The sequence below is a fragment of the Cavia porcellus genome, unplaced genomic scaffold (assembly GCF_034190915.1).
Source record: "Cavia porcellus strain 051 isolate PalLab524CR breed Dunkin Hartley unplaced genomic scaffold, mCavPor4.1 scaffold_8, whole genome shotgun sequence".
Classification (NCBI taxonomy): Eukaryota; Metazoa; Chordata; class Mammalia; order Rodentia; family Caviidae; genus Cavia; species Cavia porcellus.
In genome coordinates, this window is record NW_026947491.1 from 43,174,689 (window position 1) to 43,198,436 (window position 23,748).

The 23,748-nt window shown below is 40.9% G+C and overlaps 1 protein-coding gene across 5 annotated transcripts in view; it reads left to right on the top strand.

Annotated features, from left to right (window-relative positions):
* Positions 1 to 23,748, top strand: part of Scn8a (sodium voltage-gated channel alpha subunit 8) — a 170,672-nt gene that overhangs the window by 129,698 nt on the left and 17,226 nt on the right. For 3 of the 5 annotated variants that reach the window (XM_063254785.1, XM_063254784.1, XM_063254783.1), the window contains exons 15-21: positions 3,834 to 4,007; positions 5,876 to 6,232; positions 9,700 to 10,170; positions 10,705 to 10,822; positions 11,477 to 11,631; positions 13,132 to 13,305; positions 19,295 to 19,417. In XM_063254785.1, coding sequence (XP_063110855.1) covers positions 3,834 to 4,007; positions 5,876 to 6,232; positions 9,700 to 10,170; positions 10,705 to 10,822; positions 11,477 to 11,631; positions 13,132 to 13,305; positions 19,295 to 19,417 — 1,572 coding nt within the window. The remainder of the gene's footprint in view (positions 1 to 3,833; positions 4,008 to 5,875; positions 6,233 to 9,699; positions 10,171 to 10,704; positions 10,823 to 11,476; positions 11,632 to 13,131; positions 13,306 to 19,294; positions 19,418 to 23,748) is intronic. The other 2 variants (XM_063254787.1, XM_063254786.1) reach the window with 1 other exon arrangement.

The following is a 23,748-nucleotide window of genomic DNA, read 5'->3' on the forward strand; positions in this document are numbered from 1 at the left end:
AATTTAGATAAGAGTTAGCGATGGATCTGTTATAGAGCATATCCCCAGCAAGTGCAAGGCCCTGGGTTTAATACTTAGCACTACCAAAAACAAAACAACAACCAAAATATATATAGTCTATTTATATCAGTATAGACTTATTGTTTCTAGTTTCATCGCATGAGTTATAATCTTTTACTGTCATTTACTTTGATATTTAAACTATCCATGATTTTCCTTGGGCAGCTCTTTGGCTTAATGTCCTTTTGATGAGCTGTTGTTTTTCACCAGTCCATATGGTCTTTCCATGTCTTCATCGTGGAACATGACTTAGTGTCCTTTTGATATCTCCTTATCACTTGATACCCACTGCAAGGTGAACACTCCCATTGCAGGTGGGCCTTAGTGTCTGTGGTGGATCCATGCCCTACTCTTCCCACCTCAGATAGTCCCTACCAGGATGTCCCCCAAAGTGCACACTGTCCCTGGCTCTGACATCCCATACCAAACCATTCCCTGCATAGACATGTCTTAATCCCCTCCCCCTGTCCCGCCCAAGGACTGACCTCCCCATGCTGGGCTCACCCCTTCATAGATGCCCCGCTGCCCTGCTGGGCTCCAGCACTTTGCATGTAGTTGCCCTTTCTCCATGTGGATGCCCACCCATGGGCTAAAGACCAAGTGGAGATGAGGCATGGACAAAAGAGAAAAAGTTTAATCTGACACATAAGTTTAATTTCTGAGATTCTAAGCAAAAGTGAAAAAAAAGCCAGAAAGTTTTCCTCCCTCACCAAATGTGCATGACCTGATAGTTATTCATTCTTAACTATAGACTAATTAGATTTTCAGCCAGAAGGACTTCTGTTCAGAGTTTAAATTTTTTTTATCTGTGTTCCTGTAGTCCCTTATGTGTCCCTCTTAAGTATTTATCACATGCATGATCTTTTAACTCTTTTACCTGTCTCCTCTCAGTTGGGTGACCAGATATTTCAAGTTGTACAGGTCTTTGGAGTGCCTGAGGTAGGAAACTTGCAATTTTAAAACTGAAACAGTCCTGGGAAAACTGGTGCAAGTTGGTCACCCTAACTGGACACAGATCTCTCCATAAGAAAGCAAGAAAAGTCTCAGGCAATCCAGATGTACCTGGCAGCCTGCCTGCTGGTGGATGAGCTCCTGAGGAGCTGTTGTTTTTCACCGTTTCATAAGGTCTTTCCATGTTTTTATCATGGTACAGACGGATTTTATCAAGTTGAATTTCATTATTGTTATAGTAGTGTGAACAAGAGCTGAATAGCCCTTGTTTCCTTAATGCTGACACACAATACTTAAAGTAAAAGAGGTTTCTTCTGGCTTCTGATCGCAGTCCATAGTCAGACACTGGCCCCAAAGTACAAAGGCGCAGCAGAGAGGCACCACAGAGGAAAGGCTGACCTGCTGGTGGTCAGAAAGCAGAGTGAAAAGGGAGGAGCCAGTGAGGGAGGTAAACCTTTGCAGCCATGGCCTGCATGATCTGCGTCTTCCAGCCAAACTCCTCCCCACAATAGCAAGTCATCTGTCACCCCACAAAGCCCTGCCTGTAAGTGCATGAGGCCTTTGGGGGACACTCTTGATCACAACTACACAGCCTCTTTTTAAGGATAAAGAAACTCTAGTCACTCCCCAATAAGTCTAAATTTTCTCTGCAGAGGCAGTTAAGCACCCTTGAGAGTATACTGCTTTTGCTTGGAGACCTGGAATTGAAAGTTCTCAGACTGGTACTCAGACTTGCCCAAACTAGAAGGGTATCCTGGTTGATTTTAGAATATTCCATTGAAACAGTGGTTCTCAGATTTTTTTTTTTTTATTTGGTTTTGGGGTTTGGGTTTGGTTTGGTTTATTTTTGTGGGAGTTGTTTTGTTTTCTTTTCTTTTTTGGTTAGTTGGTTGATTGGTTGGGTTTTTTTGTTTGTTTCAAGAACCCTTTATATTCTTTTAAAGTGCTAAAGAGCCAGGCAGAGTGAAACATACCTATAGTCCTTCCATTCTGAGGGGCTGAGGGAAGAGGATTATAAATTTGAGCCCAGGCTGGACAACTTAGCTATTTAGCAAGACCCTGTCTCAAAACTGAAACATACAAAAGGAACTAGGGATGTAGCTCAGTGTGAAGGCCCTGACTTCAATCCCCAGTACGGAAAGTCCTCCCTAGTCCCCCTGCATTTCTGTGTGGAACTAGGTTTTCTTCCTTACTTGAACCTATGCAGTGTGTCACAGTGGACTGGAAACAGAAACAAATAAGAGAACTTCACTGTATTTTACTAAGCCAAAACAAGAAATTTCAAGTGTCAGATAAACATGCTGATCTGCTACTTCTTTCTTAGAAAAATTATAGGAGTCTTTTTCCTCACAAAATGTTACTAATATGAACATGCAGTGGGTACAATATAATTTTAAAGTAAATACTTAAAATCTCTCATTCATAATTTCAGTTAGGGTATTAATAGATATACCCAGTGGCCAGCCTGGCTGTGTTCTCATTTTCCCTGTGCCTTCCCAGCCTCTGATAACCACTGCTCCCTACTTCTATGAGTGGTTTTTAAAAGGGATACTTCATACCAGGGATTTAACTCAGGGGCAAAGTACCTGCTTGGCAAGTGCAAGGTCCTGAGTTTAATCCCGGGGGTACTTTCCAAGCATACACACCCAAATAAATGGCTACTGACCCTTTAAAAGTAGTCTTATGTGATGTTAATATTCATTAGGGTATTTAACTGTACTCTGAACTGTTTGAATTGAATAGTTCTGGGAACAAAGATGGGAATTTTGGAACTAAGACATCATTCAAATAAGAGCTATGAATAGGGGCACATTCCTAGGGGCTGGGGGTTTAGCTCAGCAGCATAAGCACCTGCCTTAAAAGCAGGCAGTTGTGAGTTCGATCCCAGGTACCGATAAAAAGGAAAAAGATACACACACACACACACACACACACACACACACACACACAAATAGTGGCACACTCCTGTAATCCCAGCACTCTGGGAGGCAGAGGCAGGAAAATTGCAAGTTGGAACCCAGCCTAGGCTAGCCTAGCCCAGCCAAGCACTTTAGCAACACTGTCAAAATTTAAAAATAAGAAAAAGACTGAAGATGTAACTCAGGGAAAAGGCCCTGCAGGGATCACCAAAAAAAGAGAGAAAGAAAAGAAAACAAGATTTTCCTGCATCTCAACTTGATACCAAACTCATAAGTGAAATAAATCAGACATGCATGTATAAATATCATATCACTAGTGTGAAAAGCTGAAATAATATATGTATTGTTAATGTATAGCTATATAGGTATATATAAATACATATATATTGTATATGCATATTATATGTGTGTATATATAAAAAATAGTTATACTACTGATTTCTTTGAGTTTATTGGAGAGAAAGGTTTGTGCTGATATTGTTCAGACAATTAATTGCAGAAGTCTTGTGCTCCGAGTACCTGATTGAAAGTAACAATATGCGGGGCTGGGGATTTAGCTCAGCGGCATAAGCGCCTGCCTTGCAAGCAGGCGGTCGTGAGTTCGATCCCCGGTACCAATAAAAAGGAAAAAGACAAAAAAAAAAAAAAATTACAATATGCTATGTGTATAGAATTGTTACCTCATAATTATTGTGTTTGGAATTTTTTTTGTCTTTAAAATAAAATAAGAATTTAAAAAAACATTTTCCTGCATCACGTGGGGGCATAGGTGTTGATACCCCCAGATGTAGAGACCAAGTCTGGCTTTTGAGGCTTCTTGGACATGTTACATTCAAAGATAATGATAAAGATGTTGTCTTTCTATTATTTCTTTTTCTGTGTCTCCTGCTTCCCCTTCTTTAGGTTTTCACTGGAATTTTTACAGCAGAAATGTTCCTGAAGCTAATAGCCATGGATCCTTATTACTATTTCCAAGAGGGCTGGAACATTTTTGATGGATTTATTGTCTCCCTCAGTTTAATGGAACTGAGTCTAGCAGATGTGGAGGGGCTTTCAGTGCTGCGATCTTTCCGATTGGTATTCTATTCTTGTTCATTTCTTTTACCATTTCCTGTCATGCAATGATTAAAAAGTTGTTTAACCTGATGGCGTAGAGAAGACCTTAGGTATTCTACTTCCAATTCCAGTTGGCCTTTGTACCTGAAATCATGAAAACCTTCCTGTTAAATGGACAATAGAGAAGTTAGTTTTTAAAATCAGTGGTAAAAAAAGAAATAAATTTTAGTAAGTTTCTCAGAAGATAATGCTTAACTTGAAAGGTCAAGTGTTTCCAACTCCTTTCTGAGGTCTGATTTGCTTGCTAGTTGGTTATCTGAACATCCTCCTGAAGCATGAAGAATTGCTGTGTTTAAAGATGACTTTCATCATTTCTTCTTTTGCATTGATCTTTCCAGGAATTGAAAGTAAAATAATGATTTTTAATTATATTGAAATTAGTTGTTGAACAGTGGCTTTATTTCCTACGTCAGTAGCTAAGAATCTTTTTTACTAAGGTATTTGAAGAAGCTAATGTTTAAATTAGTATGGCAACTTTAGAAGAATAGTAATGAAGTTCCCAAAAGAACTTTGCATAAGTATCAGCAGAAGTGACGTCCAGAGAGAAGCTCTGGAGAAGCTGGAATACCGTGGACACTCAGAGCCCACTGCTGCCTCCCTGGCATCCATCTGGCTTAGTTTTTTTTCTTATAGCCAGGAAAATACCTAAACACTTGCAACTGAAAAGACTTGAGGCATTGTCATCAGTATTTTCAGCAGATCAAAGAAAGAGAATTGGAGCAAAATAGAACCATTTGTAAAACAGGTATCACTCAGTTCAAGTCACAAGTAACATCTGTCAAGTTTGTGAAACCTCTGCTTATGCTGTTCGGTTAGGATCCAACCCACAGCTGAATTGTAAGAATAACTCTTACTATCTTGATTACAAAAAAAGTAGAGAAATAAAAGCCTTAAAATTAATATTGTGAATAAATTTGAAACCAGGCAGAGAAAAACAGCTACATTCCTCTGGCAATATGTGGTAAATCTTGAACTCTCAGATAAAAAACAAACTTTCAGTTGGAAACAAATGTTCAGATCAATGCTATTACCTGGTAGCAAAATTCCCCTTATGTTATATGTCAATTGTTTATTTACTTATAACTTCTGACAACGACATTATTATTATCATTTAATCTTTGGCCAAGCTGGTATAGGCTTTATTCATTATAATTTTCAGATTGTTTGCCAAGACCTTATAATCCTCCATTGCAGAACACTGAAATTTTTGATTAATGGGTACCAAAAGTTCTGTCTTCTGCATTAATAACACAGTAGGCCACTTTCATAAGGTGTTTAATACATATGGAATTTCCCCTGTTGTACTTTTCTTCCAAGTTGTTCTCAGTGTACCCCAAAATTTCTCACTAGCCACAGATTACTGTATTTATTAGCAAGCAAAAGGGTGATATTTAGAATTTTTAAATACATGCTTTCTTAAGGTGACTGGTGACTTTTTTTCACTGTATTTACCATATTCTGGTTGCCTACGAATCGCATTTTTTTCTTAATATGTCCCTTTAGAAGTCAAGGAAAGAGTCAATACTAAAGGACTACAGTATATTTGTGAATGAGTTTTCAAGAAGCAAATTGACCCAGGGTCTGTATAAGAGAAGCAGCACTCTTGGATCCTCACTCTAAATTTGTTCACTTACTGTGAAATTAGTTTTCACTTATCTATGCCTCAGGTTTTCCTCTTTTAATCTGAGAGACTGTTGGAAAGTCCTGGAACTTTTCCAAAGGCACTAAATGTATTTAAGTTGATCTTACTTATTTTATATGGTTTTATTTCAGCCCTATGGCAAGAAAATGAATTGTCATTTAGTTTTTGTTTGTTTGTTTTTATTTAGCTCCGAGTTTTCAAACTGGCCAAATCCTGGCCCACCCTGAACATGCTGATCAAGATTATTGGAAATTCAGTGGGTGCCCTTGGCAACCTGACCCTGGTGCTGGCCATTATTGTCTTCATCTTTGCTGTGGTGGGAATGCAGCTCTTTGGGAAAAGCTACAAAGAATGTGTCTGCAAGATCAACCAGGACTGTGAACTTCCTCGCTGGCACATGCATGACTTTTTCCATTCCTTCCTCATTGTCTTTCGAGTATTGTGTGGGGAGTGGATTGAGACCATGTGGGACTGCATGGAGGTGGCGGGCCAGGCCATGTGCCTCATTGTCTTTATGATGGTCATGGTCATTGGCAACTTGGTGGTTAGTACTAATTTGTAGATATTTGTGTTCTTTACCCTGAACAACCTGTCCTTGACTAACCTACTTAGTCTTTCCACCACCTTCCCTGTGGGTTGATATTTGCTCTTTTTTGACCCAGAAACTCCAGTGGTGAAAGAGAGACTGATTTTTTACAGTGCACCTTCTTTTTTAAAATATTTTTTGTCTTTTTCTTTTTTATCGGTACCAGGGATCGAACTCACAACCACACACTTGCAAGGCAGGCGCTTATGCCACTGAGCTAAATCCCCAGCAGTGTGCCTTCTGAATCATGACATACCACAACCTGGTAACACTTTTTCATAGTTTAAAAAAAAAACTCAGGGACGGGGATATAGCTCAGTGGCACAATGTCTGCCTGGCAAGTGTGAGGTCCTGAGTTTGATTCCCCCAAAAAAATGCATAAGTAAAAATTAAAAAATAAAAAAACAGCAAAATAAATGGTTTTCTCAAAACCACATAACTGGTAATTATTAAGACTTTTATTTGAGTCTAGACTACAAACTCTGTGCTCTTTCACTTATATTTCAAAGTATCCTTTTTCTAAACCAGGATTTCTCTGCTTTGGCTCTATTGCCCTCACAGTCTAGATAATTCTTTGTTGTGGGACTGCCCTGATGTATCATAGAACTTAACAGCCTGTATCTGTTAGCTGCCAGTAGCATAACCCAAATTGTGTTAACTAGGACTTTCTGCAGACCTTGCCAAATGTCCCCTTGGGTGCAAAATTACCCCTCATTGAGAACCATTGATCGAAGTCATTTTGGAGTTTGATTTTTTTTTTTTTCATTTTATCTTTTGGAGACTGTTTCACTGTGCAGTTCAGGTTGGCCTTGAACTCACAGCAATCGTCCTGCCTCAGCCTCCTCAGTGCTAGGATTACAGGCATGTGCCACCTATCCAGCCCTTGGAGTTTGATTTTATTTGTATAAGTGGCAAATTGCTTTGTTGCCTCACTCTGATCCATTCACCTGGTATCCTTTGCATCTACATATAGAAAACTCACCAGCAGAAATTTTAGTATTTTGTTTCTCACAGTGTAGTCTAACAGTAATAAAAGCACCTGAAAGTATGTTAGAAATGCAAAATCTTAAGCCCCACACCTGAATGACTGCCTCAGAATCTGCATTTTTAACAATATCCCAAGTGATTTACCGGAACACTGCAGTTTCAACAGTAACAATCTCAGGAATCAGTTCTCCAGGTCCACTTGCAGGTATAGAGCAAATAGTACTAGAAAAAAGCCAATTTAGAAGATCCCTTATAAATTCTCTCACCTTGGTTTATTTCCCTTTTCTGCTGTATAGAAGCCCACCTGCCAAAGATTCCTGTTCACCAGCCTTTGAGCCAGCTATGGCTATCTTGTTCCTTCCTGTTCTTTCATTTGACCTGTAAAATAGCTACTATAATATTTCTTTAATCCCTTCCATTCTTCATTCTCAACCATCTTTCCCACCTCTTAATCTCTCTAAGCCTTCCACTCCTTCAGGGAGTGTAATGTCAGCTTGTGGAATGTGTGATCAGCATTCCCAAGCCCTGATCTTGGCACCCTTTCTCTTCATTGTCTCGAGGACATTTCTCCATCTCTGCCTCCATACACTTGAGCACTTGGGATGGAAATCATCTTATCATCTCTGCCCACTTCTAAGGCTGCCCTTTGCTCAGTCTTCCTGTCCAGCTAATCTCCAGAATCTTGTGATTTGGGGGTCTTTCCTGTGTCTTCTGACTCCTAGCAACTTCCTGATATAATTCAAAACCACTTTCTTTGCACATCATCCTTCATTGGCTTTTCTGTACATACATCTTTCTTCATAGTATTACAAAGACCTGTCCTTTTCTTTGCATTTCTGAAATCCAACCAGTATTTCTAAAAGTTTAATCTGAAGACCATTTACATCGTAATCACCTGAGTATTATTCATTAAAATTAGCAAAGTCCCAGACCCTCCACCATATCTACTGAGTCGGAATCTCTCAGGTAAACCAAGCAGTTATATTTTTTAAGCATCCACGCACTGCCCATGGATTTTTATACATGCTCAGATTTGGGATTCCTGTAACCTGATCCGTACCTGTCACCTCATGCTTGCAACAGCCTTCTAACTTCTGTGTGTAGCTAAGGAACGGCTTTCTCATATCTCTCATTATCATCTTCGACCGCTTCATTTAAGAAACAGTAGCAGGTACAATTAAATAAAATTCAGATTCTTCAGCCTGGGCTTCACAGTCCTCTCCAACTCCATTTTGCCAGCTCTACTCCTTTTTAATACTTGCTATTCCACTCTTAACCACTCTGTACTTACTGTTACCTCCAACTAAATGTAGGCGTTAATCTATGATAAAGCAAAGAACAAGTATAATCAGAAATGAGCACCTCTCCCACCTTTCAAAATGAGGCTTCATAAAAATTAATCACAGTGCCCAACATAGTAAAATAAGAGGATAAACAAAGTTTGTATCTGAGGTGTTGACACATGGATATGCAGTGGAATTCAGGGGTCACCATCACTTGCCAAAGTTTTAAATTTAAGACAGGATCTCTGTGTGGCGGCAAACTACTTCATTCAGTCTTAGTCTCCTGAGTATCTAGGTCTGTGGGCTCACCCACCATACCTGGCAAAGTTTCTCATTGTAATAAATGTTAGGAAAGCAAAGCAAGTGCATTCCTATGTGTGGGTGTGCATGTGTGCACGCCGGAAATCAAATCCAGACCTTACTCTACCATTGAGCTATGTCCTTAGCCCCAGAATTTAATCTTGCAAAAGATGATATGAAATACACTTCAGTTCTATGTTATTGACTTGTTAAAGTGTGACTCTCTGAACCTAATTTTTTCTAACATGAGTCCTATAAAATACCTGTTTATGAATACAAGGCATCTGGATATTCTTTGACCTTCCCTAATAATCTATATCTACATTTTTGTTCTTATTCTTGAAGAACTTATACCAAAGTGAATAGAGCCTTTATTTTTTCAGATGTATTTATTTATTTTGTCCCAGGGATCAAACTTACAACCTTGCATTTACCAAGCAGGCACCTGTGCCATTGAGCTAAATACCTGGCCGTACTTTTTCAGATTTTAAAAGAATTAATATATTTTGGGGTACATGTATACAAATGTAAAACTGCAAAAGAGTCAAGAAAAGACTTACTGGGCTGGGGGTATAGCTCAGTAGCACAGTGCCTTCCTGGCAGGTGTGAGATTCTGAATTTAATCCCGGTACCAAAATTAAAAAAAAAAAAAAAGGAAAAGAAAGTCTTACTACACCTGTATTAAAACCAAATTTAAAAATTCCTTTGTGATGATGTAAGCATTCAAAATAATATATGAGCCAGACAAAATACAACAGAATTTTTTGAATCTGTTATGTAAATTCTTTTGGTTTCTAATTTACAACCCCTAATATCATTCTCGTTTACTCCTCTTTCCTAATGTTACTGGTTTAGGTGCTGAATCTGTTTCTGGCGTTGCTTCTGAGCTCCTTCAGTGCAGACAACCTGGCAGCGACAGATGACGATGGAGAAATGAACAACCTACAGATCTCCGTCATCCGCATCAAGAAAGGTGTGGCTTGGACCAAACTGAAAGTGCACGCCTTTATGCAGGCTCACTTTAAGCAACGTGAGGGGGATGAAGTGAAACCTCTAGATGAGCTGTATGAAAAGAAGGCCAACTGTATCGCCAACCACACTGGTGCAGACATCCACAGGAATGGTGACTTCCAGAAGAATGGCAATGGCACGACCAGCGGCATTGGCAGCAGTGTGGAGAAGTACATCATTGATGAAGACCATATGTCCTTTATCAACAATCCCAACTTGACTGTGCGAGTGCCTATTGCAGTAGGAGAGTCTGATTTTGAGAACCTCAACACAGAAGATGTTAGCAGCGAGTCGGATCCTGAGGGCAGCAAAGATGTAAGATCCCAGCCTAGGAACCAGCCTTGGTCCTGTATAAGTCAGATAGGGCTCTGTTAGCCCCAGAGATGGGTTCATCCATGGACTTGTGGGACAGATTCTGTAGTATCCATTTTACATAGATGACCACTCCACACCCTAGTCTCATGCTAGGCCTTCTCTTGATGGCCAAGCTTCCCAAGATGTTTCTGGATTAGCTCTATGACATAGGGAGAATCTGACTCAAAGATTGAAATAAACTCTATTAAGTTCTTCACTGTCATTACCTACCTGATTGGTAGCTCTGAATTAGGAGAGCATAGGACCACATTTGACTTAAGGTGACCTCCCTGTCTTGTCTATCTGGGTTTTGGTGTTATACACCATCCTGACAGAAGCTTTGAGGCCCAACAGTTAAGGACTTTCCCATCATGAATTGGATACTGATGAGCTAGACAAGAGTTACAGAGAAGAATCTCAGCTGGTACATTATCCATACCAGAGATAGAGTCATAGTGTTGAAGGGTTGATCTCTCTTTTCCCTTGCATGTGTAGAAATTGGATGATACTAGCTCCTCTGAAGGAAGTACCATCGATATCAAGCCAGAAGTAGAAGAAGTCCCTGTGGAACAGCCTGAGGAGTACTTGGATCCAGATGCCTGCTTCACAGAAGGTGAGGGGCAAGGGCGGGACACACGCTTGTGCTGCGGTGGAGGGAGAAGGGGCCCCGTAGCTGTCTTCAAGAACTTTGTTCCCCTACCATTTTGAAAGATTATGTTGTTTCTCCTACTCAATTATGACACACAAGTTTCTGCTCTTGGATATTTCTTTATCCATTTTCTCAGGCTGAAGATGTAGCTCAGTGGCAGAGCACTTGCTTAGCATGTGTGAGGCCCTGGGTTTAATCACTAGCATTGAAAACAAACAAAAAAGATTTCTTCGGGGCTGGGGATTTAGCTCAGCGGCATAAGCACCTGCCTTGCAAGCAGGCAGTCATGGGTTCGATGCCCAGTACCGATAAAAAGGAAAAAGACAAAAAAAAACCCATTTCTTCCTTTTTAGCTGTGCCTGTCTCCTTGTTACCCTCTTCTCCCCTCACTGCTTCTTTGTAGGGCATCTTCCCAATTCCAGGTAGACTTCTTAGTCTTTGCAGCATAGCCTCAGCTCTACCACCCTCTCTGTTCCCAAGACAGACATGATACAGCTACCATCCATCCTCCAGGCCAAATAGTAAGGTAGCCTTCAACCCGCCCTGGGAGGTAGTAGAAAGGGCAGGTCTAGGCAGGTGAGTTTCCATGGTCTGACCTTTCTGTGCTGCTGATGACAGGTTGTGTCCAGCGGTTCAAGTGCTGCCAGGTCAACATTGAGGAAGGGCTGGGCAAGTCTTGGTGGATCCTGAGGAAAACCTGCTTTCTCATCGTAGAGCACAATTGGTTTGAGACTTTCATCATCTTCATGATTCTGCTCAGCAGTGGTGCCCTGGTGAGGTCCAGGGGAGAATGCGAAGAGGGGATCTCTGGGGAAAGGTACAGAGACACCAGTGTGAAGAGGCTGGACGAGGCCCAAGCCCAAGTTGCTGTGGAACAGCCTGGAATGCATATTGCGTGTTGTACCAGGGACGATGTTCTGTTACAGCGTTTTGGTCTAGTGTTCTGAGCCTTTGGGAATCTACATTTAGAATCCACATTAACCCACCCACATCCTAATCTTTAGACTGTAGCACACTCCCCCTCAGGCCTCAGACCTCCTTTCATCAGGGTGAACACACAAATTGTCATGCATCCTTACTGCTCAGTTTGCCACTGTATCCTAAGCAGCTTCCCTAGTCAACCTTCTCTCTCTCACCTAACACCCCAGGTCACCCCTTTTTTTAACATTTCAGTTGCCCTAGGTAAGAAGGAGGTGCTGTTCGTCTACCTACTCCCTTCATGCTCTATCGACATTAGCAAACATTTACAGTTGAAGCTCTCGTGCAGGGTTATTTATATTCACATTGTCCTTAGTGTTACTCATTCATTAGTGAGGCGTACAAGGTGCTGAACACAGTCACCTCTTCCGTCAGGACAAAAATCATGGCTAAATATTTTGACAATACTCATAACTCAAGAAATTTCACTGGCTCAAGTAGGAGAATAAGAGAAGCTGAGAAGCAGTAATGTGTAGTAATGAGGAGCCCAAGGACAAAGAGGACAATTTTCATGAAGAAGATCATAGGGAGTGAGAAAAAGGTTTATACAAAAATGCATCAGAGGGCTGAAGGTTCAGCTCAGTGGCTCAAGTAAGCATGAGGTCATGAGTTTGATTCCTGGTAGCAAAATAAAACAACGCATCAGAATTAAAGTAGGAGGCACAACGGATGGCATATTAGCCACTGATCTAAGTGATGGAAGCCAGACTATCTTGCATCTATAAGCATTTGTACTACACTTCCTGAAGCGCAGTGGACAAACCCCAAGGTGACAGATCCCAAACAAAATGTCCAAAATAGGCAGTTCTTTAGAGGCAGAAAGTAGATTAGTGGTTACCTAGGAATGGTGAATGAAGACACCAGCAGTGATAGCTAAAGGATGTAGAAGTTCTTTGGGGAATAATGAAACTGTTCTAAAATTGTGATGAATACACAAGCTTGAATGTACTAAAAGCCACTGAATTAGACATTCCAGTGACGAGATTGTCTGGTATGTACATTACTTCTCATGACAGCTGTTGCAAAATAAAACTGTGGACTGGATCTGAAGCACAGTGGTAAAAGACTTGCCCTGAAAAAAAAAAAAAAAAAAGACTTGACCTGCAAGCAGATAGCTCTAAGTCCTATCCCCAACACTTGGAGGTGTGAGGGCAGGGGGAGGGGGAAGCAGAGGAAGACAGGAAGCTGAAGACAGGCCAGCTGCTTGTGAGAAGAATGGCCTGCAGTGCCAGTGCATCTCATGGTGCCCATTTACCTCTCAGCACTGTGACAGGCAGCTTCTGCCTCTCTTTCAGGCTTTTGAGGACATCTACATTGAACAGAGGAAGACCATTCGCACTATTCTGGAATATGCTGACAAAGTCTTCACCTACATCTTCATCCTGGAGATGTTGCTCAAGTGGACGGCCTATGGGTTTGTCAAGTTCTTCACCAATGCCTGGTGCTGGCTGGACTTCCTCATTGTGGCTGTACGTGTCCTGCTTTCTCTTGCCCATCTCTTCATAGAGGTCCCCGCCCCCCCCCCAGTGGCCTGAGCTTCCTGGGACTAAGTTATAGACCCACATGTCAGCACAGTTCTGAGTAAAGTCTCTGAGATCTTAATTTGGGAGAGGGAACTCTGAAGTCTCAGGTGCTAACAAATCAAGTCTTTACTCTGGTGGGCTTGGCTTAATTGGATTCAGAGATTATGGGTAAGAGGTGGAATCATTGATCTCAAAGCCCCATATATTTATTCTGGAAATTGAAAAGTTCTTCCAAAGCAGCAGGATACGTTCTTCTGCTGTAAGAAGTGGTGAGAGGATGAGGTAGGGGCACTGGGTTAGGGGATAGTAGGGGCTGTGTGACTCTGCTGGCTACTGTATGGATACTTCTCCAAATCCACTTGAGCAGGCCAGTTGACCAGGGCATGAGGGATTCTCATATTGCCATTTGGGGTTTTCACATTGACATTTCTACAGTGATCACCAGACAAGAAATTCCTTTTTCTCTTCAGGTTCCAGGACCTTCTCCAAGGCACAGTGGCCTTGACCCCAACCCATGTTTTTTTCAGGTTGAAAACTGCATTATCTGCTACCATTTCTCACCCTACCAGCACCTACTCCCTCTTGGCTTTACTAACTGTGATGCTTATTCTCTTATTTTGTAGAATAACTAAAACTTTCTTCTTCTTCTTTTAGCCAAATCACCATTTTAAAAAAGTTTTAGGAATTCTAAGACCTAGGCCACGGAAAAATCACATCTTTCGGGGGGCCAAGAAGCACCATGAAATTGAAATGATGGGAGACTGCGTTGGTACAAAAAGACAGGTTTCATTGACCATAGAGTGAACACTTAGAGTACCTACAATCTAGAAAAGAGCAATACAGTAATCTCTGTCTTAGGTAACAGGAGCCTGGCCTTCTATAAATGTGTTCCTTTGTCAGTAGATTGTCTGCAACTTCTATGGTTAGAACTATCACTGTCCCCATTATTGTCCTGCAAGGCTGTCAAAAAATCAGCCTTTGGGAAAATATCCAATTGCAGTGCTCTGTGCCCTAAAGGTGAACCAAATAGGAATGGTCCCAGAGAGAACAGGCATGAGACACAGCAGAAGTTCTCTATTCTCCTTTAGCTACTGTTGATACGTAACCTTGTGGCAGAATGACCTCTTCCTTCTTCAGACCAAATGCTACAGCTCTAGACCTAGACAGTTCATGAGATAAAGCCCAGAAGACTGAAATGAGCTGGGGCCAGCTTGCTTTCTACAGAAAGGAAAGCAACATGCCATCCTTATTTTACCCTAGCACTCCAGGTACCCTAGGAAAGCTTTGATTTGGAACAGTGCTTCCGCACCACGACCTTCTCTTTACCTACCCCAGCCTGAACCACTCTGAGGTTATTGATGAGATATCTCACATGCCTCTTGTGCCTCAGTCACCTGCTTAAATGCATAGCAGTCTCTACATATCCCCATTTATTTAGTGAACATTTTTAATCCTCTGCTAGGTAGAAGGGTGTGAAAAGGTAATAAAACAGGCATACGGCCATTTAACTGCAGTCCATAAGTTTCTCTCAGGTTTGGGATTCATTGGGTTATTACATTACCATGAGATCTACTATTGGCCACATAGAACATCTCTCTACCAGTTTTTGACAAACAACATAAATTTGACATCAAGCTCTATGGAATTGTCCTAAAGCTCTGGAATCATAGGAGGTAAGGCAGGCATGATCACAACCCCTAGGAGGCTTATACTAGCTCTCAAGGCAACTTTGACTTGATTCCAGGGAAATGGTAACACGGCTTCCTGGGGACAGAGCCCTCCTGGGAACCATCTTTCTATTGATCTTTTGTGTCTCACAAAAGAGTTCATTTAGTTTTCCATGTCCAGTGTTTATTGAGCATCCACAGTATGCAAAGGTGTGCAGGGAAAAGAACAATAGATATGGGTACTTTTGTCTAGGAGCCTAAAATGATGAGATTTACACACGAAGAACCAGTATGAGGCAGTGTGCTAAGTGAGAACACCCGAGTCCATTACTGCAGCTGCACCATGGCTGCCATTGAATGGTGGGTGGGGAAGAAGATTTGGAGTAGCAACTGGACAGCTGGAATTATCCTCGTTTTTGCTGCCTATTTGGGTAAGCCATCTGGTTCCCTTGGCATTTTAGAACAACTTGCAGGTAAAATTTTAGGTCCCAACTCGGTACCATCTCTGAAAGACCCTCTTCCTCTCATTTTGTCCATTGGCAACTTGATGCTGGAGTCTGTCATTCTGTCATTCATCTCCACGTTTGTTTCCCTAAAGGCATCCATTCTTCCTGGTCTCTTAAAGCTGCTGAGAGTACTTTTTTGTTTATTTATTTAAACTCATGCAGATAATCCAGACAACTTCTAAGGTCAGTTCTCTTTATTAATATGCCCTGGGATATGTTACTTTGCTCAGGTCTTTGCTTCGCTGGAGATTGTGTCCAATAAAAGAAAGTTGTTATGTTCTCCAGAAAAATCTCCCCCATGATTTGTAGAGATTAATCAGGAACTTTCAAAGACCACGTGCCCCATCCTGAGCATAGACTACTTGAGAAGGTTCTCTGTGGAAATGATTAATTGTTTTGAAAAAATCACCCAGTTTTCATTTTCTTCATGTCTGCAGCCATGGATGACCTGAATTTTGACTCCTCAGCTTTCTTTTCTTTTAGGTTCAATTCATTACATAAAGTGCAACATATTCTGCTTATGTCCAATGAGAGTTTAACATGGAGATTCAGAAGTTTATAAGAGAGTCCTCAGCTGCTAAACAATAACCCAGATAAGACCTTTTAGTCCTATCTCAGGAGATGTTGGCTTCATTGATCAGTGGAACACATTACCTCTCAACAACGTTTAGAGTCAGCTCTGAATTTGCCTCTTTGTCTTCATCCTTCTCCCCACTGGTGATCTGATCGTAAGCAGATAAGTTACCCATTCTGAAGAACCTAGAACTTCATGCCTTTTGTGGAGCCTCTGACCACTCAAAGCTGTTTTTCCACAGTTTTTACCTGGCAGTTTCACAGGATAACCCTCAGGAACTTTTGAACCTATGTATTTGGTTTCATTAGGCTAACTTACCTTCACATGTACCTGTTTAAAGCCTCACTAAGAATCTGGCAGTTTTAGATTATTGTGGTTTAAGAATTGAGAACAGTAGATAGCAGATTTTTGCTGAGAATTATGAATAGAGGGCAAGTGATTGGATGGTGCTACTATGATCTATAAAAGCTTTTGAGGCCCTTGTTTCAGGCAGAGATGAACCCTCTCTGGATAGTAGCTGGTTGACTCACTGCTATAATCCTGCTACCCTTGGAAACTAGACAAGAGGACTGCAAATTCAACCCCAGCCTGGGCAATTTATCAACTTAGTGAGGCCCTGTCTCAAAATAGAAAATGGATGAGGATGTAGCTCGGTGCAAAGGCTTTGAGTTTTAATTCCCAATACTTAAAGAAAGAAAGAAAATATTGGTGCCTAATAGGTCAGCGTCTAGTCGCAGATTTGCTTTGGACAATGCCTAGGACTCCAGAGAAGATACCTCAGCTGAAGGGTAATGAGTATGTACAAATATCAAAGTTCATATCCCGTTTTGTTTGTTTGATTCCTTTGGAGGAGGCAGTATTAGAAATTGAACTCGGAGACTTTGTGCTGAACTACAATCCCTGCCCTTTTTATTTTTTATTTTAAGACAGAGTCTCACTAAGTTGCCTAGCTAGGACTCGAACTTTTCATCCTTCTGCCTCAGTCTCCCTCCATGCTGGGATTGCAGGCATGTGCCACTGCTTCACACATGATTTTTTTTTTTTTTTTGGATACAGGGTCTTGCTGTGTATTTCAGGTTAGACTTGGACTCATTGTGTAGTCCAAGCTGGCCTCAAATTTTGGGTAATACTGCTCCTTCAGCCTCCTGAGCGCTGAGATTATGATTGTGTGCTGCCACGCCCAGCCCATCATACCCAATTTTAAAAACTAAACCTTTAAATCTACTCATTCCTGACCCTCACTAGATCTTTGACTTTGCACCTCTTTACCCTGCTATCTCTGCTGCTTAGTTATGCAAAAAAAAAAAAAAAAAAAAAAAAGAAAGAAAGAAAGAAAGAAAATGTATATGTGTTTGTACACATACAGTTCACAAAAACACAGAATCAAAGAACTGAAGCCTTAGGATAGAAATAAAAAGTAGCAAATCAAACCAAATGATAGATTGCTGCTATTCTAATTTTTCTGTAAAACATTATTTTAACAGGTAGACCTACAGCTACCACTTCCTAGTAGAAGGAATTTAAGAGCTATTTGTAGGACTATCCTAAATTACCCCAGAATCCGTGCTAAAGTATAAGAAGACGGCCAACCCAGGAAACCCTGAGCCCAAACATTCTAGGACTTGATCAGCTAAGAGTATGTTTATGTCTCGTTTCCCCTAAAGAGCTCTGTGTCCCCTGGGTCAGGCTGAGGCAGTCCTAGATGTGGCCAGTTTTCATTGTTAGGGTGCTCATAGTAATTGCTCTGAGAAATCTGGTAAAGCAAAGTAAGTTGCCCCCTGTAAGTCTGGGAAAGCCCTTAACCTCAGTGTAGCCATAGAAACCTGCAGGCTTCTCCTCAGTATGCCAGCAAAGCATCTCTGGTCATTCAGACACTGATGATTCTGTTAAAACACTGTCAGATGACCTCTTTGCTGGGGCTAGATTTTCCTTCTGTAGTTTCTCCATAGAAGAAGAAAGAGCACGGGCCCAGGAATCGGCAGTATAAGTCTCTTTATAAATTAAGACAGTTTTTCCTTCAAGAATTCTTCCAGCTATTAACCTAATGGTGAGAGTTACAGAAGATTGCCCTGGAGTTGACAGAGCTGGGGCCAGTTTATTTAGAGCTGCTCTGTTAAGAAAGAATGGAAATTATAAGGAAAAGTAAGGATTCAGTGATCAAGACCTACTCTAGATCTTAGGCCCGGACTATGCTTATTATGATGAAAAGGTTATTACAGTTAAAAATAAGATACTGGGTCTGGGGATTTAGCTCAGCAGCATAAGCGCCTGCCTTGCAAGTGCACAGTCGTAACTTTGATCCCCAGTACCAAAATAATAATAATAATAATAATAATAAGATGCTGAACACAGTGGCATTGGCCTGTTATCCTAGCACTTGGGAGACAGGCAGGATTGCCATGAGTTCAAAGCCAGCTGAACTACATAAGTGAGACCCTGTCTCCAAATCAAAAAGTGAGAAATACCTAAGTGAGCACTCATGGGGCCAAAATTTTGTCAAGGAATTTCCTCATTTCATTCTTTGCTTCTTGAGAACTACAGGAAGTTACCTGTGATATTTATTGAATGTTTCCTTTGTCCATGTTGTGATTCATGAAATTCTCAAACAATGGTTTCTTGTCAATCAGGAGTAAGAGAGCTTGTCCCTGTTGGAAATTCCATGGTGAATGAGCTGAGGAGGGGCAGCTTGTATGGAGTCTATGTATTTATCTGTATTCTTTTCCATAGGTACCATTAAATTTGTCTGGCTTAATTTAATGGGAACTTCTGGGACCTGCAGAGACTATAAAGGGCGAGGGTAAGGTTCTTGTCATCTCTTCAGGCTCCTCTCCTTCCAATGGAACTTCCTCATTCTCTCCCTCTCCCTTCAGCCTCTTCCCTTTCCAATTTGTGCATTTGTCCTACTGCCTTCTCTCAACTTTCTCTTCCCTTTGTGTTTTTTCTTGTGCCTCTCTCAACCACCTTTCCTTCCAGGTCGTTTGAGTCAAGTTGAAGTAGGCAGCTGGTGTTACCCACTTCCTCAACCTTGGGGGGGTGGGACCCAATACGTGTAATCAGTGCTAGGGGCTTTATTCTAACACTCTGGAACCTTTTTTTTTCTTTCTTGTTTTTTGTTTGTTTCTTGTTTTTTTTTTTTTGTTTGTTTCCCTTTTTGTTGTTTTTTGTTTTTCTCTTCTGTTTCTGTGTAGGTCTCTTTAGTCAGCCTTATAGCTAATGCCCTGGGCTACTCGGAACTAGGTGCCATAAAGTCCCTTAGGACCCTAAGAGCTTTGAGACCCTTAAGAGCCTTATCACGATTTGAAGGGATGAGGGTAAGATACTAAGAGTAGCTGATCCTTCTGCATGCCAATGGAAACTGTTTAAGCATGCTAGAACTGATCACACGGTGGAAAGATCATTCAAACACCAATTCTGTGATGCAGCTGCCGATTTGATCCTCCACTTTCTCCCTCGCACCTGCCCCGTGCGCACGGGAGCTGCATTAAGCTGCCTCATCACATTAATATTGGCCCCACGCCCAACAACATGCCATCGCAGAACATGTTAACATTGGCTATTCTCATTTGGCCTGGCTTACCTGTAGCATTTGGGGCGGCTTTCTGGGCTGTTACTTAATAGGGAGAATCACCAGGTGCAAAGAAGGGGAATTAAATCCCTAGACCCGCTGAAATACATAGGCTTCAGGCAGGGAGAGTGCTGCGTAGAAGCATCAGCCAGGTGGGGGCTGTGGCCTTCGTGTCACTGGGAATGCAGTAGATAAGGGGCTTGAGGATGGAATGGCAGGCCTGGTACTGGGGATGGAGCAGAATTTGGGTGGCCCTGGGAGAAGAAATGCTTTCCTTTCTATTCTGATTCCTCTTATTGCACCTTGTTGTTCTCAGCCCAGTCCCATAAGGACTGGCAGCCTCTGTCTGGTAGCAAAGCTTTCCTCCTCACCCCCAACCCTCTGCCCATGCTATATGGTCCCCTGTCCTCACACTGTCAAGACAACACCAGGAACAATGCCAGATGACTGAGTATTAGCTAGTTTTGAAGTCTCTCAAGACTTCTTGTTCCTACTTTGGTGATATTCCACCCAAATCCAAACAATGCAAGGGGCAGTCACCCTGCCAACTTAAAAATAAGGCTCCTTCTTTGGGTGCCTTTTTTCTTGTTGCTTTTGTTTTTAATGATTGTGCATGTGTGCATATGTGTACACACACTCAAACCAAAAAGTTGATCTAAAATCAAATGGACAGCTGGTTTTGGTGTTGATAGTTGCCCTGTGGTAATCAGAGAGATCCTACATACCTAATGAAATCAAGAAAACTTGTTTCATTTCAGATGTTGAGTACATGCAGGAGAGCAAACCAGAGGATATGTTTTTAATTGTGCAAATAGCACCATGTGGGAATAAAACTTAAGTATTGCAATAGTGCACATGAAGCACGACTGATGGGAGAAAGCAGATACCAGGACAGTGCTGCTCCATTCACTCCTCACCTGTGATCCTTGGCTGGTACTCCACAAAGGAACTCACAGTTGCACAGGAGGATACAAATTGCATTGGGACTTGGAGATTTTATTATTTTAGTTTGTTCAGAAAAAAATGCTTTTTGCAGTAAACTCATGTTTCTTCTGTAGCACAGTCACAGTTTGATTTACTAAATGTGAGCTTTCTGTAGCCCTCCCATATTGCAGGAAGGGCAGTTCCACAGCAGCACAAATTTATTTTAGCTGAAGAATGAACTGGGAGTTCTAAGTCTCCCACAGCAAAGAATGATTTTAGAACGTGTGCAGTAAGATCATTGCCACAGTCAGGCTAGTGTTAGGTAGGACAAGAGTATACTGCGCAGGATTCGGTGGTTTTAGATGGCATGGTATAGCTAAATATAGAGTTAAAATGCTCATTCTACTCCTGCCATGCCACATTTTGTGGGGTAAATATAATACAGTGGTTTTGTTATAGAACTGATAGTTCATTTTGATGACTGAAAAACCAAGGACAGGATGCAACTCGAAAAGTTTCATGGAGGGCAATACTTGGAACATGTCACTGTGATCCTTCACATCCCCTAACAGTAGTTGTAGGCTGGGCATGGTGGTCATGCCTGTATCCCAGCACTTGAGAGACTGAGGCCAGAGAATTGCTGCGAGTTCGAGGCCAGCTTGGGCTACAAAGTGAGTTGAAGGCCAACCTGGACTACATGGTGAGACCCTGTCTCAAAAAAGACAAACAGTACTCCTGACTCTCTTAAATAGAAGTTGGTCATATCTGAAGGAAGCATCTCCCTCCCTTCCCCAGAGAAACACCCAGCTGATACTTGTTACTCACCTGCTTTGTTTGCTCACTGCTGTCACCTCTGTCCTTGAGGCAGAAGCAGTCCTCAGGGCTTTGCTCAACCAGAAGTTACTTGAGTAATTTGGATGCAGGAACCCTTTCAGTAATCCTACCTTTTCCCTTTAGTTCCTCTTTTTTCCTGCTTCCCTGAACCCTGTTTCCATTCCATTAAAAACATTTTACCATCAACTCTCAAAAAGCACCAGAGGTCTACAGTAGGAAATCAAATCAGTAGAAACTTTTATTTGGAAAGCGTCTGCAGCAAGCTCTTTTCAGTTAAGAAAATATGGACAGCAACGTTTGCCCAAAGCTGCAATTCCATTCTTTAGTTTCAATTATTCTATATGTCAACACTTGTGAGATTGTCATCAGAACATTTCAAATAAGAAAACTTCATGAACTGAATACCATCCATGCAGATGGGCTCAACTGTCACTGTGCTGCTCCAATTACAGACTCAGACGTCTTGAGAGGGAGCATCTGTCCCTGGCCTGTCCTGGAATATTCACTTCATTCTCCTCTCTCCTTCCTCAAACCAAAGAAAAGAAAACTGAAACACTTCTGCTATTGGCAAAGGAATACTTAACTTAGTTCTTTGCTTTTCTCTCCTTCATAGTAATCCTTAAAGATTTTGCTGTGCTATTAAATTTTTAGGGTATACAATAGGAATGCTGTGAAGCATGCATGCATTTTTGTTGTCAGTATATAGTTGTCCATTAAAGCCATGTTCCCTCTGCCAGATATTAAAAGCTGCTTGACAGGTTTTATAGTATTTAATGGACAGCAATAATATCTAGGCAAACAAAAGATTAAAATACTGTAAGATTAGCATCCATTGGAATTTTCTCATCAGTTGAGATTTGTATCAGTTATTAAAGATAAATTTCCATTGAAAAGTAGCTTTTTATAGGATTCTAGAGCCTAACTGAATATTTCTGTACTATGGCTAGTTTTTAGCAACAATGCATTTCATCATGCATAGACAGTATAACTAGAGAGTAATAGCAAAAGAGAAGATCCAGTTTATCAAGCAAGTATCAGTAGAAATTTGAATTGTCATTTATATTGTATCTTTAGTGTGAATTCAAAATAAGAACTGGTTTCTTGTTCTGTGGTTGCTGAGAATAACAGCACAATGATAATTCTGTTTAGAGCACTGTTAAACAATTTCCATTTAACATGTGGTGCCTTATCAGCTGATGTTCACAATAAGGATGAATTATTAGTAAAGTTTATCAACTCTGTTTACTTAGTTCATGAAACTAAGATAAGATTTTTGGTTGTAATTGGTAAATGAAGTTACATTTGCATATTATAAATACTTTAGATTTTATTAGGACTTTTATGTCATAATTTAAAATAATTCAGTAGGGGCTGGGGATTTAGCTCAGTGGCATAAGCGCCTGCCTTGCAAGCAGGCAGTCGTGAGTTCAATCCCTGGTACCGATAAAAAGGAAAAAGACAAAAAAAGAAAAAAAAATAATTCAGTAGATTCGTTTGTGTCCTTTGATCAGATCTATGAATATAATATAGAGTTCAAAGACATGACTCAGTTGATACATTTTTCCATGCTATAAATATTATCCCTATTTAACTTTTAACACATAGGTACCATGTAGGATGGGGTAGGTAGCCTGGGTTTAAGATCATTTGTGTACAGTGAGAAGAGTCCCTGAAGGTGGTAGGTTCTGGATTACAATGAAAACCAGCATTTTTAGGTTTCCACATTTTAGGGGCTACTTCCCTACTTCACACTGGTAATAGTGTAACAGAAGAGCATGGTCTCACTTAAGCCCTGCTGCAAAATGCTGTCACATAGACTTGAGCTTTTAAATCTTTACATAACCTCTCATTGTTTAAAGACTGGTTGTGCCATTTATGGACCATCCTCCTTTTGCCTGTTCTTTTGCATACTTCATTGCTTTTTGGTGCTCTCACCAAAGGTGAACAACTGTAGAATGAGAGGTGAAGTTCAAATCTGATTACCTGACCAATTCGGTAATATAAATATATATAAATGATTAGCATTCTCTAAAAGAACATTGAAGATTTTCCAAGTTTCAGATATTCAGATTTCCAAATTTCATATATTGCTCAGAATGATTAACATTTTATACTAATAACAAAATTATCAGATCTAGAAGAGATTTCTTGGTCTAAGAACTAAGAAGTAACTGTCTTTCAATCTTAAGGCCTTCATATATAAGTAGAAGAAACAAAAAGTGAGTATTTTAATCTAAAAGAAAATGACTTCCTTGCAGAATGTTGTTGCCTTTTTTATATAGGACAAGACAGGTAGCTCTCCTCAGCCACACGTTCTGA